At 39.4% G+C, this 19113-nt stretch overlaps 1 protein-coding gene and 1 long non-coding RNA gene across 2 annotated transcripts in view; one reads left to right on the forward strand and one right to left on the reverse strand.

Annotated features, from left to right (window-relative positions):
- Window positions 1-1750: 1750 nt before the first annotated feature.
- The window catches only part of nalf1b (NALCN channel auxiliary factor 1b), a 113573-nt gene continuing 96210 nt past the window's right edge, over window positions 1751-19113 (forward strand). The window contains exon 1 of the mRNA XM_083535896.1: window positions 1751-4500. Coding sequence (XP_083392022.1) covers window positions 3856-4500 — 645 coding nt within the window. The 5' untranslated portion in view covers window positions 1751-3855. The remainder of the gene's footprint in view (window positions 4501-19113) is intronic.
- LOC310723159 lies at window positions 2823-12099 on the reverse strand. Its single transcript, XR_014532598.1, has 3 exons — window positions 11829-12099; window positions 8991-11741; window positions 2823-8896 (listed from the first exon to the last, which is right to left on the reverse strand). It is a non-coding gene; the product is annotated as an uncharacterized lncRNA (long non-coding RNA).

Raw genomic sequence — 19113 nt, forward strand, 5'->3', positions numbered from 1 at the left:
TATATGACCCCGCTCATTGTGGTGCATTGTTATTAGATTCATTGGGATGTCATTAGATTTTACTTGCCATTGGGCATCATTTGGTATTAGATTGAAGTGCATGAGGAAACTCAAGTCATGTTACATTCATGGACATCCTAAACTTGGGGAGGTGCTAGCTTAGTGGCTAAGGCACTGCCCGCTGGCTCTGAAGGTTGTGAGTTCAAATCCCTAGGACTGTTAAGCAAGGCCCCTAACCCCAAAGCTGCTGCGGTTGTATTAAAGAGATAAATGTAAGTCCTTTTTAGTAACAGCGTCTCCATAACTATGCCTTAAATGTGAATGTAAAACAGGAGCATACAACAGAGCAATGTCCACACCACCACTATGCTGACAAACATTTTTTTATTTGTAAATACTATAGACATTAAAAGGGGATTGTAACATTTAGTTTTTATTTAATTTATTGTATATGCAAATTAATATAGATTTTTTTTACTTTGCCATTTTAATAGCTTAAAAAAAAACAAAGACAAACTTATAAAAACATTACTAACTGTATGTATATTTATCTATTATTTATCATGTACAGTACAGACCAAAAGTTTGGACACACCTTCTCATTCAAAGAGTTTTCTTTATTTTAATGACTATGAAAATTGTAGAGTCACACTGAAGGCATCAAGGGCTATTTGACCAAGAAGGAGAGTGATGGGGTGCTGCGCCAAATGACCTGGCCTCCACAGTCACCGGACCTGAACCCAATCGAGATGGTTTAGAGGTGAGCTGGACCGCAGAGTGAAGGCAAAAGGGCCAACAAGTGCCAAGCATCTCTCGGGGAACTCCTTAAAGACTGTTGGAAGACCATTTCAGGTGACTACCTCTTGAAGCTCATCAAGAGAATGCCAAGAGTGTGCAAAGCAGTAATCAAAGCAAAAGGTGGCTACTTTGAAGAACCTAGAATATGACATTTTTCAGTTGTTGCACACTTTTTTTGTCATGTATATAATTCCATATATATGATGATTCAGTGATTCAATTATTTGCATGTTTGGACACTGTATACATGTCTAACAATAACATGTTTTATGTCATTGCTTTTTCAGTATATCATCTAACAGTGATTCCAAGCTAGCTTGCGTTTAGATCGCTTTTTACAATGAGTTTAAAATGTAGCTTGTATGCATATTGTATTGTCTCAAAATAGAAAATATTATACTCATAATGTCTCACAATAAAAAAATGGTATGTTCTGGTTGTTTTTTCTAGTATTTAGCAGATTTTCTTTTAAAGTTTGTAGTTCAGCAGTTTTGCATTTGGTGTTGCTTTAAATTTGTGATCCAGGTGTCCATTTTTATCTCTCTGATAAAACTTGCTGGAATATAATACCAGAAGTAAATACTCTGTTTTACACCTACAGTCCTATGTTTTCAAAACAGCCAGAAGTTATTTATTTCCATCTACTGCTGTAATTTAAAGGCCCTGTTCCAAACGGTATGTTAAATTTATGTGTTAGGGCCTATACGTTTAACCCTTAAAGTTTATCCCCAACATATATTAATAAATATACACAGGTTGTTCTATTAAACTGAATGGCACAAACATTAGTTAACAATGCACTTCAGCCCTTTCAGTATAATATTGATATGCAACATCATAGTGTAATCATCATAACAAATTATAACCAGCTGCTGGCTTATCATTACCAATGAATGACATTAATTGTAATGGTAGCTCTGTGACACGTGCTAGTTTCGGCTAAATGTGCATAATGATTGATGGACATGTTTTCAAGACAGTATGTTTCTTTAATTTATGAAAACTTTCATAACAAGATTTTAAAAATGTGGCCACAGGAAATAATTATTTCTGCTTGGATAGCTCTTATTTCTTTTCTTTTTTTTTTTTTTTTAGATAATGAAGCTTAGCATGAGTTACAGGCAATATTAACATGACTCTAGTACACATCATTAAAATCCTTTCATCACAAAATCTTCCATGAAATGTTTATGCCATGTTTAAGTCACATTATATGGTACATTGTTCGTCAGGTATCAACTTATTATGCAATTATTTGAATGGTATGTTAAATAATTAGATATTGAATGTGTTTATTTATTCATTTATTTTTCAGTAATTGCAGTTACTGAATAGATTCTGAGTCTAATCACTACAACTCTGTACCTGATGCAAGAATAAAACCCTGATGTCAGTCAAATTAAACGTAGCTTATATATTTAGAGGTAGAAGGAGAACTCACCTGGACATGGGAACATGAAAAAAGAAAAACAGCAAGTACAGTAACCCATGCTCAGGACTGAATAGGGGCTGTGAGGGTTCTGAGACAGCAATGCTACACACTGCACCACTATGTTACCATACTGTATGTTTTAATAAATAAATCTTTTCATTGTATTGGCAGCACTGGAAACTTGATGGTGAATTCTAAAGAAATTATAAAGATGTGCCACATCATATATACTGTGTTAATCCTGAAGCATTATACACTGATATACTGTCATCTATGCAGGGCTAGTAGAAGACACTTTAGCTCTGTCTCTTTCACCCACACACACACACACACACACACACACACACACACGTTTGTCTTACTATCCTTGTCATGACCTTCACATCGTTGTGGGGATGGTCGTCCCCACCAAGAAATAAAAACATGACCATAGACAGACACGCAGGCACGCACGCGCGCGCGCGCACACACACTCACGCGCGCGGCACGTTCCTACTGTATGCTTGCACCTAAGCTTGACTCTTTAGCTGAGCGCCTCCACTTACACACCGCATACTAATAGTTTACGGGGGGAGGGAGGACTTGGAGGACTGGGAAGACTGGGGGGGGTTCACAGCAGAACAGAATCAATCGCGTTTTAGAGAAAGCTTTATACGGAAATCCTTTTGGTGCCGGTTGATTCTTTTGTTGCTTTTTCTCGCTCTGTTTTGAAGGACACCATCTTCCATGTTGCATTTTGACATCATCATGTATGTAAAGTAGCGTTTCGAGCTGAGCGAATCGTTGACAGTGCAGTCCTTAAGGGGAAAAAAAGCCTTGTATGGAGCGCATCAACATGGATGAAGAGCGGAAAAAAATCGTCCTAGTTAATTGAGATTACTCGTTCAGTCGGAATACAGCTGCGTTTCTGTTGCTTTGAGTTGAGCCCACGGACTGCGGTGGTGCCAGCGAGAAGCCTGCTTCTACCCAAAGCGGAAAATGTAGTGGTTTAATTGAATCGCTGAATCGCCGTGTGTCGCCATCACTCACTGCGCCAGGATGGAGCGATCGCCACGCTGGAGATGACGCAAATGACCCAGCTCTCCCCCCAAAAAAAAGTGCTTCAAGACGAACATGGCGGCAACTTAGCACAGGACCAAAGATGATTGTGACTATCACGCGCAAAAGCTCGAGGCCATCCGCCCAGATCCGGTGCAGGAAATTCGCCGGGCCACAGCGCGAACTTCTCGCCTTCCCCTGACGAGCGCCGGTAGAGGGAGAGGAGGAGACGAAGAGGCGGCATCCCAGCGACTTATCCTCGAGACAAGAGAAGAGGAGAGGAGGAGAGCAGAGGACAGAGACATGCTGGAGCGGAGGAGCGGGCTTTCCTCCTCCAGAGAGCCACGGACTACGGGAATATGTCAGCGTGCGCTTCATTATCTGTGTGTGCTTTAACTGAACCGGCATAGCGGATCGACACAGAAACAGCAGGAGAGAGAGAGAGAGAGAGAAAGAGAGAGAGAGAGAGACAGAGCGAGAGAGAGAGAGACGCGTTTACAAGAGGGGGAAAAATCCATCTAGTCAATGAATATTGTGGCAGAGGAGCCGTCGCGGTGGAATCGGCCGGCGTCGCGCTTTCCTAAAATATGACCAGGGGTGCTCGGACGTGTCGGCAGCAAGATGACGGCTTAAACATACGCTCTGCACCCCGCCAGGACCAGAAGCCATCCGCCAATTCGGACCGGGCCCAGCGATGGCGACTGCGCTTGGCCTCCTTCTTGTTTGCGAGCGTCCTGCTCGCTGATCGCCTGTGGCTGTGCGCCGCGGCAAAACGGACCAGACGGGACGAAGTAGAGTTCAGGGACACGGGGAATCAGGATCAGGAATACCGATCTTCACACGGCACCGCCGACTATACTCATCTCCTCGCAGGGAAATCTAGCGCACCTCTGTGGAGACTGCAAGCGTGCCACCCCGACAGCATCTCCAAAAGCTGCTTCGCGGTGGCGGACGCCGAGGCCGCGTGTTCGGGCCTCTCCGACGCCGAGTGGAATCTGAGTGATTTGTACCTGCCCTTTTGTGATTCCTTCTCCCTTTTGGATTTGTTTTACGGGTTCTCGAGTCCGGGCAACATAAGCTGCGGCCTCGATATGTCCGCGTGTTCCCGGTGCGTCCGGGCTTACCAGCTCCTCGACCGGCGAGCTCAGGAGAGGTACCATGAGTTTGAGCTCCTGGTCCAGAAATACGAAACGGACGCGTATTCGGTGCGGACATGCATGGATGAATGCACGGTAGGAACCGCTCATTTGAAGGCCGCAACGCGGTTTGCCTGCGTTTTTAACCCGCGTATGAGCGTGGAAAAAAATCGCTGCTGTCTTGTGTGGTGTTATCTTGTGTTCACAGCGAGCTTCGGGCGTTTTGACCCGTGTGCACAGTGCTTTAAAATTACTGTGATCTTGTGCTGTGTGTGTGTGTGTGTGTGTTTGCGTGCGTGCGTGCGTGCGTGCGTTTGTGTTGTGCGCCGTGCGCGCGGCCGTGTGCCTCTACTGTGCGCGCACTTGTGGAGCCTTGCAAAAAGGAAAGGGGGTTTCTTTCATCTGTTGGGATCTTGCACTTACTTAACTGTAGAAAGGGTCACCCTCCAAAGCATTACATGCTAGATTACGGTAAAGCATTCCATGTTTCCCTCTTCTAATCAGAAATGGCAAAGCCTATCAAACTAATCTGGTGTATTTCCAGATGAGGCAGTGATGCTCCTCAGTTTTAGGAGAACTGGATGTCTTACACAATGTAACATAAGCTGCGAGACAGCTTATGTTACACAATGTAACATAAGCTGTCTCGCAGCTGGGGCCTTTCTTCAGGTTTCGCCTTTTGTGCTTTTGGCCGACAAATAAAAACAATCAGAAAGAAGAGATCAATAGAGATTCTTTTGAATGCTTTAATGGTTTATGCTTTCTTGCTTGTTTGCGTGGATGTGTGTGTTATGGCGATGTATTTAGTGGAATTTCAATAACGTTTATAGCACCAATGTTTTTTTTCCATGCCTAATCCCCAGAAGGTTCCTACAATCATTGCTACAATCATCAGCGCATGAGCAACATTTTAGAGCACCCACTAAATGTACTTTACAGAATTGTTGAGCTTTGGCAAGTATCTGAAGGAAACATGGCATGATGGCACAAAATGCATTTTCTGATAGTGGTTTAGTCCATACTTCAATACTTATCTGAATAAACATACAAAAATGGCATGCTGGTCACATATGCTTTACATCTGCACACTACCATGCAGTTGTGTTTTTTTGGGCTTATTTTAAGCAGATACCTTGGATATGATCCTGAAACCAGGGCAAAGACTTGCACCGGTACACTGTGGCCTCTATAAATAAGGTCCTTGAACTTTCTACAAGCCGGGATCTGTTTTAACTGTAAAATAAAGAATTTTTTTTTTTTCATAATCTATTTAAATATTAGACTAATTATTACACTGTGTAGAACAATACATTTTATGCCCAAACTTTGTGTGGACCTTATCTTCACACCCATATGTGCCTCTACTCTTCTCCATTACAATTTACCTTTACTTGTAGAGTCTCACCTACATGAAAACATGGCTTGACAAGCTTGAATTAGAAAACTTAAGTGGACTGCACAGATTAGTGATCATAACCCAATTGAACACTGTCGGGATGCATACTTCAGAAACTAGTGGAAAGACTAGCCAGAAGAGTGGAGATTATTAGAAAAGCTTTGGGGCAGTAAATCAAATAGTATATTCAATAAGATATGGATGTGATGGTTAGGTGTCCACAAACATTTTCCAGTATAGTGTTCATGTACCAGCCTATTTGGCTTTTTTTTTTTTTTTTACCAAAGAAAACTGTAGCAAGAAATAGAAATCGGGGACCTCCTGGCTGTCCTTCATGAACCCTTGGGGACCCCACTTTAAGAATGGGAAACCCACTGCTCTAAATAACAGTTCTAGTGCAGTTTGCACACACCCTTTCTTGGGATCCAGTTCAGCACTGACTATGAGTTAAATGTGTACTGCAGCTTTTGGAGTCTGGCACAGAGAATTAAAAAGTTTTCCAAGCATAATCTTTGCACTCATACAACACAACTCCATATGATCTGTGCCCCTGTTTCAAAATATATTTAATATATTAAATATATTTAAATTCTGTTTAAAACTAAGAATACATATTGGTTTAAATTATGTGGTGTTATCATAGCATATCTAACAACTTTGTTTAAGTTATTTCTTCATAGATCAGAAGTGCATCATTGATTACTAAGTTTTCGTGTACTCATTTTAGCTAAACCCTCAGTCAATCTTGTTTTCTTGAACAATAGTCTCAGTTATCTTTGTTGGAGGAGACATTTTTTTTATAGCAGGTAATTTTCCACAAAACAATGGCTAATTTGATAAGAATTGGGTTACCATAAACATTTTTAAACCCAATATATCATGAACCGATTGGATTACTACAGTAAATGGACACAGAGAAAAAAGAAAACAAACATTCACAGTAACAGCCACAATATGATTGTTGTGTAGATGAGGTATAGAGGTGGTGTATATACTTGTAGTGTGAAGGAAAAATAATATGGTTTCAAACATATTGTATATCATTAAGCTTTAACTCTCAGTTAACAATTAATCTGCATACTATTTATAGTTTGTTGAATGAAATTTGACAGGAATTCATGTATCTTTTCTCTTGTCAAAATGTCTACATTTGCTTGTGTGTGAGTGTTAGCGAGAATGACAGAGAGAGTCACACAAGAAAAAAAGCGAAAGCTCTGAATGACATATTTTTGTGTTCCGATCTATCATACATGGACCATTAGTTCAAAATGTTTGTTCTTCTCTAGCTTTCTTTGAAAATGGCATTGATTGACAGCAGAGTGGGATTTCGAGTACCAGGTTTATCTACAGTGAGGCAGGGTGTTTAGCTTAGCAATAAAGCTTGGGTTTTGAGTTTGGCTAAGAACTGTGAATGTGATCATGCTCACTTATCCAGCACGATGTGACGATGGCATGAGCTAACCTTCATCAAGAAGTTCTGATTTACTAGCATCAGGCATAATTAGCACAGTGTCACTCTTTATGGACAAAAGAATATATCATTGTTTCGCTGCCTCAAAGAAGTGTACAACATTTTTGCGATCATATCATAGTTGTGCTCTAGTCTTGGTATCTCCCCTCAAGTTTTAAATGTTTGCTTGGTCTGTTTCTAAATTGATTTTCTCCACATAAGAAGCAATAGCTAGAAATTTGAATACAGTATAACATTAAAAACAGTTTATAGAGCAAATTATGTTAAACCTGAATTGGCTTGTTTTAGTATTTCAGAAACTACTGAGCTTCTGACATTTTCACATACAGCAGTCTTTAGGGTTTATGCAGAATGGTGGAAAAAATAATAATTACAATTTGCTTGAGATACAGTTCTGTGGGTGGAAACATCTTGTTGATTAGAGAGGACAGAGAAAAATGCCCAGAATGGTTTGAGCTGCCGGGAAAGGTATAGAAATTCATATAATCACGCTTTGTAATGATGATGAGCAGAACAGCATCTCAGCATGTATAAATCATTTGAGCCTGAGGTGAATTTTTTTTATGGTAGAAGACTACATCACATTCTAAGCTTGTCAGCCATGAACATTGCTGTGAAACAACCTGGTCAAACTTGACCTGTGACGTCATGATAATTTTTGCATGAATTTGCAGGTGTTTTAATGAAAAAGACAGTGACTGCTTATGCTTAGAGATGCAAGAATTTGTCTAGCACTTCAAAATCTAGACAAAAATCTAGCACTTCAAAATCAATGCAAATCATTGCATTTTTCTGTTTGGATAGAAGAAATAATGAGCAGGAGATTTATTGAGAGTTTTTCCATTTTGTTGCCTAATTGAGTTGCATATAAGCTTCGAACCTCAGCACTGTTCCAAATAAAATAAATCTAAATCAGGGAGCCATTTAGCACTCTCTCTCTGTCCAAGTGGAAAGATAATGTTGAGAGTTTGCCCTTTTTAAATGCCTTACTTAGGGACTTTTGCAGGGACTCTATGTTGACTAGCTAAGCCATAGTGTGTAGTGAGGAAACCGTGGGCAAAAACCCTCCATTCTTCCCTGCAGCATTAAATATGGATGGTATTAAAGTGCCACGGACCTGTAAGCTGTCTGTTTGCAGGGAGAATTAATGAGGTGGAAAGGCAGGGATTTCTGCCAGCTGTGCTTCTGTGCTTTTAGCTTTCATCAAATGCAGGGGAATTGTGTATTCACTTGTGGTTGCAATTCACACTGACGGAGTTTCATAGCTTGCCAGAATCCAGTAATGTAACTGGTATAATTTAGTTGGACTTTTTTTTTATTAGATTTAAGAAAAAAATATATATTTTATTTATCCTGAAGGAATACACAGAGGATGTGGATCATTAAATATGATGAGGATATGTACCCACAGAGAACTCAAATACTTTGTTCTTGTTTGGAGTCTTTTCATGTCTTGTGTTTGTGCTTTTTGTTTAAGACAGAAGGAAAGAACAGCAAATGTGCTTGCGCGTGGGTGTCTTGTATGTTGTTGAGTCTGGGAAGAGAGTCCTAAAGACCTAGTATTAAAAGAGTAAGGATTTAATTTCCAGAACAGAGAACAGTGTAAATTAGATACCTCATAACATCTAATTTCTTGCCATTTACTTGACACATTAGTTTAATGAACTATTGATGTAAGAATACACAAGTTTGTTTAACCTGTTCACTTTTGTTCAATACACACATACACATACACACACATACACATCATGTTTAAATATCCAGCTGAGTGCTTCTAAATTGAGTGATTATTAACCCTTCCAGGAGGGACAGATGTTAACAGTGGGTAACTGGGACGTGTTGCCTTGCTCATTAGCTCAGCCATGGGAATGTTATGAGCACTCTGGATCCCTTTAGCTGGCTTAATGTCCTCAGCCCTAGGGCTTTTTGACACAGTACAGAAGCTCGATGGAAGCCAGTGGACAAATCCAAGGATCATCGTTCTATTCTACTGCCACTTTGCAGATGAGCAGCAGGCTCCCAGCCCTCAGGGCACTCATGTTATCTTTGTTTACCTCATTCTGACACACTTGTAAAATCAGCACAAATTACCTTTATGCTTTATGAACACATGGTGAAATGGGAATATCCTACACTACTAACATAATGTCAGTGTTGGTGATTTCATGAAAAGAGCCAAACGTTCAAAACCAATGCAATTATGTAATACAATGTGGGAGTTTTTCTAATGCACGGCATAAAAATAAAACCAGTCATTGAAGATTCAGTTTTATCTCTGATTATAAACACAGATCTTTACCACCAAACATTTTCAATCAAATCATTTCGAAGTGTGGACATTCTGTAAAAAATGTTAAATGTATTATTTGGCATTGCTATTATTAATATACCACCACTGCTACTATTACTACTACTATTACTACTTCTTCTTCTTCTTCTTTCGGCGTCTCCCATTAGGGGTCGCCACAGCGGATTATCCGTCTTCATAACCCCCTGCCCTCTACATCTGCCTCTTTCACACCAACTACTAACATGTCTTACCTCACCACAACCATGAACCTCCTCCTTGGCCTTCCTCTTTTCCTCCTTCCTGGTAGATCCATCCTCAGCATTCTCCTACTGATATACCCCATGTCCCTCCTCTGCACATGTCCAAACCATCTCAACCTCGCCTCCCTAACCTTGTCTCCAAAATGTCCTACATGTGCTGTCTATACATGTGCCTCTAATAAACTAATTTCTAAACCTGTCCATGCTTGTCACTCCTTACAAAAACCTTAACATCTTCAACTCTGCTACCTCCAGCTCTGCCTTCTGTCTTTTACTCAATGCCACTGTATCTAAACCATACAACATCGCAGGTCTTGTTTTTTTTTTTAACATATTGAGCATAGCATACACTTTTCTCTGCATTCATTATGGCCAAAATGTAACAATGCAATGGAATTTTACATTGGTTTTAATGACCACTCTTCTGGTAAAGCTTTCCACTTTATGTTGGAGCGTGGCAGTGGATATTTGTGTTCATTCAGCCACAGGAGCATTAGTAAGATCAGGCACTGATGTCGAGCGAGGAGGACTGGTGTGCAGTCAGCGTTCCAGTTTGTCCCAGAGGTGTTAAGTGAAGTTGAGGCCAGGCTCTGTGCAGATCACTTCAGTGCTTCCAAACAAACCTTGCTAAACCTTGTCTCTTTGAGTGTCTCTTTGGGCTTATGGGCATTTTTATGCTGGAACAACTTAGTTCCAGAGAAGCATAATGGAAAACTTGCCAAATGCCTTCTGAATGAAAAAGTATTTTGAGAGAATATTTTGCAGATACAATAAAAATCACTTAGCTTGAACTTAAAAGTAAATAGTTACGCTTAAATGTTCTACACATATCTCATAATCCATTATTCAAAAAAAAAATAAAAACCTTAAGAATAATATTACTTGGTTTGGTGTAATTGCAGCACTAGAAGGCTTCCTGTGAAAAGCTGTGGATTAGGAAAGAGCACCTTAGACAGCACCACCAATTGATTAGTGGGAAAGGCCATTAGTGAGTTCCGTCTCATTTTTAGCAACCATTAGATATTGATGTGGTTGGAGAATGAGAACAGAAAAAAGACCATGTGTTCAAGATCTGGCAGTAAGTATTGGTTGGGTGCAGAGTATAAAAGATGTATAAATAAGGAGAATTATAACCTGCTACTGTCATTTTTAACACATCATTAAGCATTCTCTAATCTGATTGGTCAGTAAGTGTGCATGATTTCTGTGTAATAGCAAGTCTTGGAGCCATTAGTTTTTTAATAATGTGCTTGGTCTTATAAGTGTTCTTTTTTTTTTTTTTTTAATGAATGTTAGGAGACGTTTATTTACCATTTATGATAGAAGTATCAAGTGTCAGCATTTTGTAACAGTTGAAAACACGAGACGCATTCCTGAGTTTCTAAGTAAAATGACAAGCTGCAACTTTTCCATTACCTTCAAATAGGTGTGTGAGAGAATGACTGCTAATCATTTTTACAATGTAAGTAATAACAGGAACTAACTTGTCCTGTGTGGATTACCACCACACTACCCCAGCAGGTATTCTTTTCATACAACCACAGCATATTATTAATTACATTGCATAACCAATGCAATATACTGTTACACTACAAAGATGTGAAAGCACGATTGTAATAAGTGGGAGTGCTTCATTTATTAATTTACCCCTTCACACACACACACACACACACACACACACACACACACACACACACACATTTTTAAAGGAAATAAACAGCGAGTCTGTCTCTCTAGGGTGCTGTATCCTTCAGGTCCAGACCTTGCCTTCTCTTCCGGTCTAATTTAATTTGCACCCTCATGATTGTGCCTGCTTCAACTGGCTTCTCCTCTGGGTCTCACTGTATGTGTATGTATGTAATGCACTTTTTTATGTTAATGATAAAGAGCTTTAGTTCTGATTGGTACTGAGTCCTGATACTGAAAACTCTCCCTATGAATGTTAGACACCCCCTTCACCATGGCAACCATTATATTCTTAGCTTGTAGTATTACGCACTTTCAAACATTATGTTATTACACACTTAAGGAAATCTCTGTTATCGTTCATGTCCCCGTGAATTGTTTCTCTATTATTGCCGTGGATAAATGTTCTGTAAGTGCCCAGCTCTGACAGTGGTTCCAGCTCAAATTTGTAACAATTTGCTTATTGTGCTTTGATATTGTTTTGAGAGACTTCATATCTATAAATCACCTCGTCTATGGGAGATGCTCCACCTAACCTAAGTCTAATCATGAACAGGCTTAAAATGCTATTCATTAATTGAAATGAAAAAAATATATATATACCCATTTCCATCTGACAGGAAACATTTAGATATGGGTGTCAAAGTTTTGTAACGGTCAGCAATTTTACTATAAGCTTTTACTATAAAATAAAAAAATCTGCATTTTTGCATCTTATGACTTCAAAAGAGGGAGAATTTATCTTTTTTCAGAGAAAGTAGCATTTTCAGTTTAAATCGATCTGTGCTACACATTTTTACTAGTGTATACTTAGGCAAAAGAAAAGGTGAATAATTAATACGATTTCAACCCTGTTAAACAAAACAACATTCCCAGTTCAATTGCTAGTTGTATCTTATTATGTCTTTATTTTTATAGTACGTTAACTTAATGTTGTTAACTTATTTTCCTCTAAGCTCTTCAGACATTGTATGATCAATACAACTCCATGACATGTTTGCTGTGTGTGAGACTCAATCTGGTGAACTTTGGTCCACATTTTAACTGTGTTGGAGCTTTATGGCACCCCAATGGTCTAATGAGTGCTCTGATTAGCACAGGAGGGACGTGTTTAGTCAGACGGATGGAACAGGCTGAGCGTACAAGCTCTCGGCAGGGACTGTGAGTGGGGTCCTTGTTGAGGTGGAGGTGCCGTACTATGGGGGCTGGGTAATTAGGAGCGACAACTTCTGCATGTTGGGAGGCAGAGTGAAGCAGTGGCACTCATCAGAATTCACTGCTGGGAGAAGAAAGTGAGGCAGGATTATGTGAATATAATCACCACATTCCTCTGAATCAGATGGCTGCAGAATTGCAGCCTGGTTTCTTATGATTTTTTACTGTGTGTGACTGATCTTCTGTGGTTTGTTGTATTGTTGGCAAAGGTTGGATTGAATTCACCTTTCTGTGTGTGTATATGTGTGTGTGTTTTTTACTTGTTTTACTTCACACCTTGTGATTAGTGGAATAATTGTAGGAATGGAAGCCTGCTCATATTTAACACAGCTTGCTGATCTCAGTGCCCTCAGTGGAGATGGATGTGGGAGCCGAGAGAACACACTTTCCATCTGGCACACTTCAATGGACATATGAACAGTTCAGGTTATTGTTAATGTGTACATAAAGAGATTCATTAAACAGCTTCTCTCTCTCTCTCTCTCTCTCTCTCTCTCTCTCTCTCTCTCTCTCCTCTCTCTCTCTCTCTCTCTCTCTCTCTCTCTCTCTCTCTCTCCATTCCTTGCTCATACAAGCATGATATGTGTCTCTAAAGGTAAAGTCTAATTAAATTAGGGCACTGTTGCTTTTTTGCTTTTGCAAACAGCAGAAACTGCATGTCATATCAAATGGCAGCGTTCGTCTCTCACAAGGGAGCAGATAAGAAGCTTCTCACTGCCCGTTTCTGTAATGTTGCAGGGGATTACTACTTCCTGCGCTAGCTTTGTGAGGCCACAGCCTAATGACAATGTCTCCCGCTCCTGCCGTTATGGATGATGTAGACTCTAAACATCGCCATCCTTTATTCCCAGTCTCCCCCGTATCCACTCAATCCATCTAATCTATTCTGCAGGTACACACTGCAGATGGAGCTGCTCCCTCATGGTGAAATCAGCGCAATGCAGTTCAGGGCCAACCAATGCCATGTGGCCCAGTACAGGTTATGATTCAGGATTGTATGCAGATTGTCATCAACTCGGGTCTGTAGACTGGAGGATACTGTACTGTGAAGACTTTGTTTATAGAACAATATGTATTTTATATTAATTCTTAAAATAAAACATTCTATTTAGTGAATGTATGGTATAGTCAGTAATTTTTATTTACGCTTGTTATTTCATATTCTGCATTTAATAGTCCCAGTTTTTCTTTTAAATGCTTGCTGGAATTCCATCCCTTGTTTTCAGTTGGTCAGCATGTATCACAGATTACAGAGTGAAATGGGACGGAAGCAATCAGCATCAGAGCGTGACTATCTATTATGCTTCAATACAAAATACCTCTTTAAAGTCAAATTTAGAAACTTCCTAAAGAGTTGCTCTTCAAGCATGAAGTATAAAGGTGTAAAAATACATGCAACCATATAAGTTTTATTGTAACTGTGCTACTGTGAGTATTTTCTCTTTGATTTAACCTTTCATTCAACCAATTTTATTCATCCTATAATCATCTATTTATAGTTGAGGACATGTGAATTGTATGGATAGAGATCAATTTCTATTCAGTTTTTACAGAGAGACTGTTGAACAGGTTGTCTTCAGCAAACTGTTTACAGCATTTCTTGTGAGCCAGCTTTACAAGAGACTTCCTTCTGGGATGACGGCGATGCAAACCGACTTGTTGCAGTGTAGGGCGTACGGTCTAAGAAATGACAAGCAGACTTTCCGTTTCCGCACCTCTAAAGAAATGCTGGCAGCATTCATGTGTCTGTTTTATGCACCTGAGGCACAGAACGAGGACTCAACTTCTTTGATCAAACATCTGTATGACCCTGGCCACTGTACTGTAACTCAGTTTAAGGGTGTTACCGAGCTTCTTATAGCCTAGGCCATCTTTGTGGAGAGCAACAATTCTAATTCTCAAATCCTTTAGAATGTTCTTTGCCACGAGGTGCCATGTTGAACATCCAGTGGCCAGTATGAGAGAATTGTACTCAAAGCACCAAATTTTAACTGCTCGAATACGAGATACACACATTTTCTAAAGCAGACAAAAACATGAACATGATGAATAGGACATGTGGCTTTGCATGGTTAAGCAACATACAGCTGTTATTACTTACGGTGTACTCACTTTTCTTGGCAATTTTGACAATAATGGCTGTATTTTCAGAGGACAGTAAATCTGTATTGTTATACAAGCTGCACATTGACTACTCTAAAATATATCCAAGTTTCATTTCTATATTATTGTCCCTTGAGAAGATATTAGGGCTGAAGCTATCGACTACTTTAGTAATTGAGTATTCTACCGATTATTCCATCAATTAATCAAGTGATGGGCTGAGAAGTACTACTTCTTTATTAAAGAGCAATACTAAATATACAAGACAAAATAAGACGAAGCAATTCTTTTTATTGCTGTAATTGCATACAAGAATATCTGTGAAAACTAAACCCATTTAGTGCATTTAGTTGCCATATTAACTCAAAATGCAAATACAAATATACTAATAAAAAAAATATATATTAAAATCTATTTAAAATTACTTTAAAACTGTATGGTGTTTTCTTTATGTTTTAGTTTGAAATGATCCCAAACTTTGGAAACTTTGTTGGGTTTTTTTGGCCTGAATCGCTGTTTTCTCCCCGTTCTCACATTTTTCATTCTGCAGCGTCTTCTGTGTTACCTGTACAGAGCACTCTAGAGTTTAGCAGGTGGTGGGTAAATAATGGTCCATGGGGAAACACAATGCTCCGTCTGTAGTTAAAAGGACTAAGCGAAGCATTGAAGCAAATATTGTGCCTCGATGCTTTTTTGTATTCAAATTATTTGAGTTGAATTGTTTCAGCCCTAGAAGATATACGAAAATGGTTGTGAAATGTAGGGTGTATTGACTTTTGTGAGGTACTCTGTATGTGTGTGTGTGTGTGTGTGTGTGTGTGTGTGTGTGTGTGTATATATATACAGGTAGTTGTCGACTTACGACCACCATTTGTTTCCCGACAGACCGGTCATAACACGATTTGGTCGTAAGTAGAGTAGGCTATATGTACAGTACAGTGAATTTATGTTATAAAAATCTTTAAGTAGTATTTTATTATAATTTTCTTTCATTATTGTTATACTGTGTATATCATCATATTCTTTGTTCATTTATGTCATTTGTATCATCTCTACACCATTTTGTTTGTTACTGTCGTACGCTGCGGCTAGCGATTGTGGTCGTAAGTCGACGACTGCCTGTATATACAGTGAGGAAAATAAGTATTTGAACACCCTGCTATTTTGCAAGTTCTCCCACTTAGAAATCATGGACGGGTCTGAAATTGTCATCGTAGGTGCATGTCCACTGTGAGAGACATAATCTAAAAAAAACAATCCAGAAATCACAATATATGATTTTTAAACTATTTATTTGTATGATACAGCTGCAAATAAGTATTTGAACACCTGTCTATCAGCTAGAATTCTGACCCTCAAAGACCTGTTAGTCTGCCTTTAAAATGTCCACCTCCACTACATTTATTATCCTAAATTAGATGCACCTGTTTAAGGTCGTTAGCTGCATAAAGACACCTGTCCACCCCATACAATCAGTAAGAATCCAACTACTAACATGGCCAAGACCAAAGAGCTGTCCAAAGACACTAGAGACAAAATTATACACCTCCACAAGGCTGGAAAGGGCTACGGGGAAATTGCCAAGCAGCTTACTGAAAAAAGGTCCACTGTTGGAGCAATCATTAGAAAATGGAAGAAGCTAAACATGACTGTCAATCTCCCTCGGACTGGGGCTGCATGCAAGATCTCACCTCATGGGGTCTCAATGATCCTAAGGAAGGTGAGAAATCAGCCCAGAACTACACGGGAGGAGCTGGTCAATGACCTGAAAAGAGCTGAGACCACCGTTTCCAAGGTTACTGTTGGTAATACACTAAGATGTCATTGTTTGAAATCATGCATGGCACGAAAGGTTCCCCTGCTTAAACCAGCACATGTCCAGGCACGTCTTAAGTTTGCCAATGACCATTTGGATGATCCAGAGGAGTCATGGGAGAAAGTCATGTGGTCAGATGAGACCAAAATAGAACTTTTGGGTCATAATTCCACTAAACGTGTTTGGAGGAAGAAGAATGATGAGTACCATCCCAAGAACACCATCCCTACTGTGAAGCATGGGGGTGGTAGCATCATGCTTTGGGTGTGTTTTTCTGCACATGGGACAGGGCGACTGCACTGTATTAGGCAGAGGATGACTGGGGCCATGTATTGCGAGATTTTGGGGAACAACCTCCTTCCCTCAGTTAGAGCATTGAAGATGGGTCGAGGCTGGGTCTTCCAACATGACAATTACCTGAAGCACACAGCCAGGATAACCAAGGAGTGGCTCTGTAAGAAGCATATTAAGGTTCTGGCGTGGCCTAGCCAGTCTCCAGACCTAAACCCAATAAAGAATCTTTGGAGGGAGCTCAAACTCCATGTTTCTCAGCGACAGGCCAGAAACCTGACTGATCTAGAGAAGATCTGTGTGGAGGAGTGGGCCAAAATCCCTCCTGCAGTGTGTGCAAACCTGGTGAAAAACTACAGGAAACGTTTGACCTCTGTAATTGCAAACAAAGGCTACTGTACCAAATATTAACATTGACTTTCTCAGGTGTTCAAATACTTATTTGCAGCTGTATCATACAAATAAATAGTTAAAAAAATCATACATTGTGTTTTCTGCATTTTTTTTTTACATTATGTCTCTCACAGTGGACATGCACCTATGATGACAATTTCAGACCCCTCCATGATTTCTAAGTGGGAGAACTTGCAAAATAGCAGGGTGTTCAAATACTTATTTTCCTCACTGTATATATATAATATATATATATAGCGATTTTAGTGACCTGGCTCCGATTTGCTAGGTTCTTTTGGAATTCACTCACACACAGGCGCTATTATAGGACCAATTATGCACAGTATGAAGTACGGCACACTCGGAAAGACATAGAGAAATTATAGCCTGCAGTTAAATGTCTTAATGCACTGACATTATTTATTACCACCTTTTCAATACATTTTTCAAGTTTACAGATGAGTGAAGAATATCCATTCAGAGAACACAAGATTTTGACCCATGTAACTAATTTGAAAGTCTTTATTCGTATTTGTAAAAGTCTTTATTTGTATGCTTGTCATTTATGTGAGTCTTTTGTGAGTTTTGCATTCAGCATTCATCTTTCTCTCTCTCTCTCTCTCTCTCTCTCTCTCTCTCTCTCTCTCTCTCTCTCTCTCTCTCTCTCTCTCTCTCTCTCTAGGGTTAGCTAACCCTAACCCTAACCCTAACCCTCTCTCTGTATGTAAACAGTTTGCACTGTCTCAACACCTGTGACATACCCATTGTGGCTTTTATGTGGCTCATTAAAAGCTTTATCAGTTGTGAGGAGCAGGCAGGACATAAGGGGCGGCTTTATAGAATATTCTCCCTAATGCAAACAATGCTTTTATTAGCCTGACCCTATGGAGATCACTATCAGCAAGCTTCCCTTCAGTGTCAGAGAGAGAGAGAGTGAGGAAGAGTGAAAGTAATAAAAAGGTAATAAATAGGAAAGAAATTTATGAGGAGAAATGAAATAGGAAAAGACTGCAAAGAACTCGAGAGAGGAGAAGCATGAGGGGAACAAAAAGCATAAACAACTGCTTGATAGCACAGTCCATGTTAACTAACACCGAAAGACCCTAAGGGTCAGGTGTATTAAGCTGTTTGTGCCACTTGGGCATAATACAGTCTAATATTAATAAAAAACCTTGCCTGTTCTGTATAAATCGGGCAAACAAGCCTAAATCTGCCAAAAAGGGCTGTTCTTCCTCTCGTAGCAGTTAGTGGTGATTTGTTTTACATATAATTTTATACAGCTTTTACAACTAGTTGTAAATAAGTATCATTTTTTTACAAGTGTGTTACAAGCAGTGTTGGCAGTGTTTTTTTGTTTTGTTTTTTTGCAAAATCAGGCAAATTTTTCACATTGCAGGTATGTCTAAAAAATAATATGCATATATATTTCAATTCATACTTATAATCCTAACCCTAATTGTATAATAGTGCTAGTAGTTAGTTATACTTCAAGACAGTGTAATAAAAAAACAAACAAAACATAAGAAATGTACAGCGTTTAGTACAATACAGTTTGATTGGTCATTGTAATATAAAATATTGCAATATAATTTGTAACTTTTTTTTCACAGCTGTTTGAATTTTTTTGACAGCTGGATTACTTTTTCCCTATTCTAAAAGCGTGAAAGAATATACATTGTGCATCTGTGACTGATCTGTCTGTTGTCATGCAATTAAAAAGTATCAAAGAGGCCTCAACAGTGTCTGATAATGCTATAAATACTATAATTACTATAGACTACTGTAAAC

Source organism: Silurus aristotelis, assembly GCF_946808225.1.
Source record: "Silurus aristotelis genome assembly, chromosome: 3".
NCBI classification, from domain to species: domain Eukaryota; kingdom Metazoa; phylum Chordata; class Actinopteri; order Siluriformes; family Siluridae; genus Silurus; species Silurus aristotelis.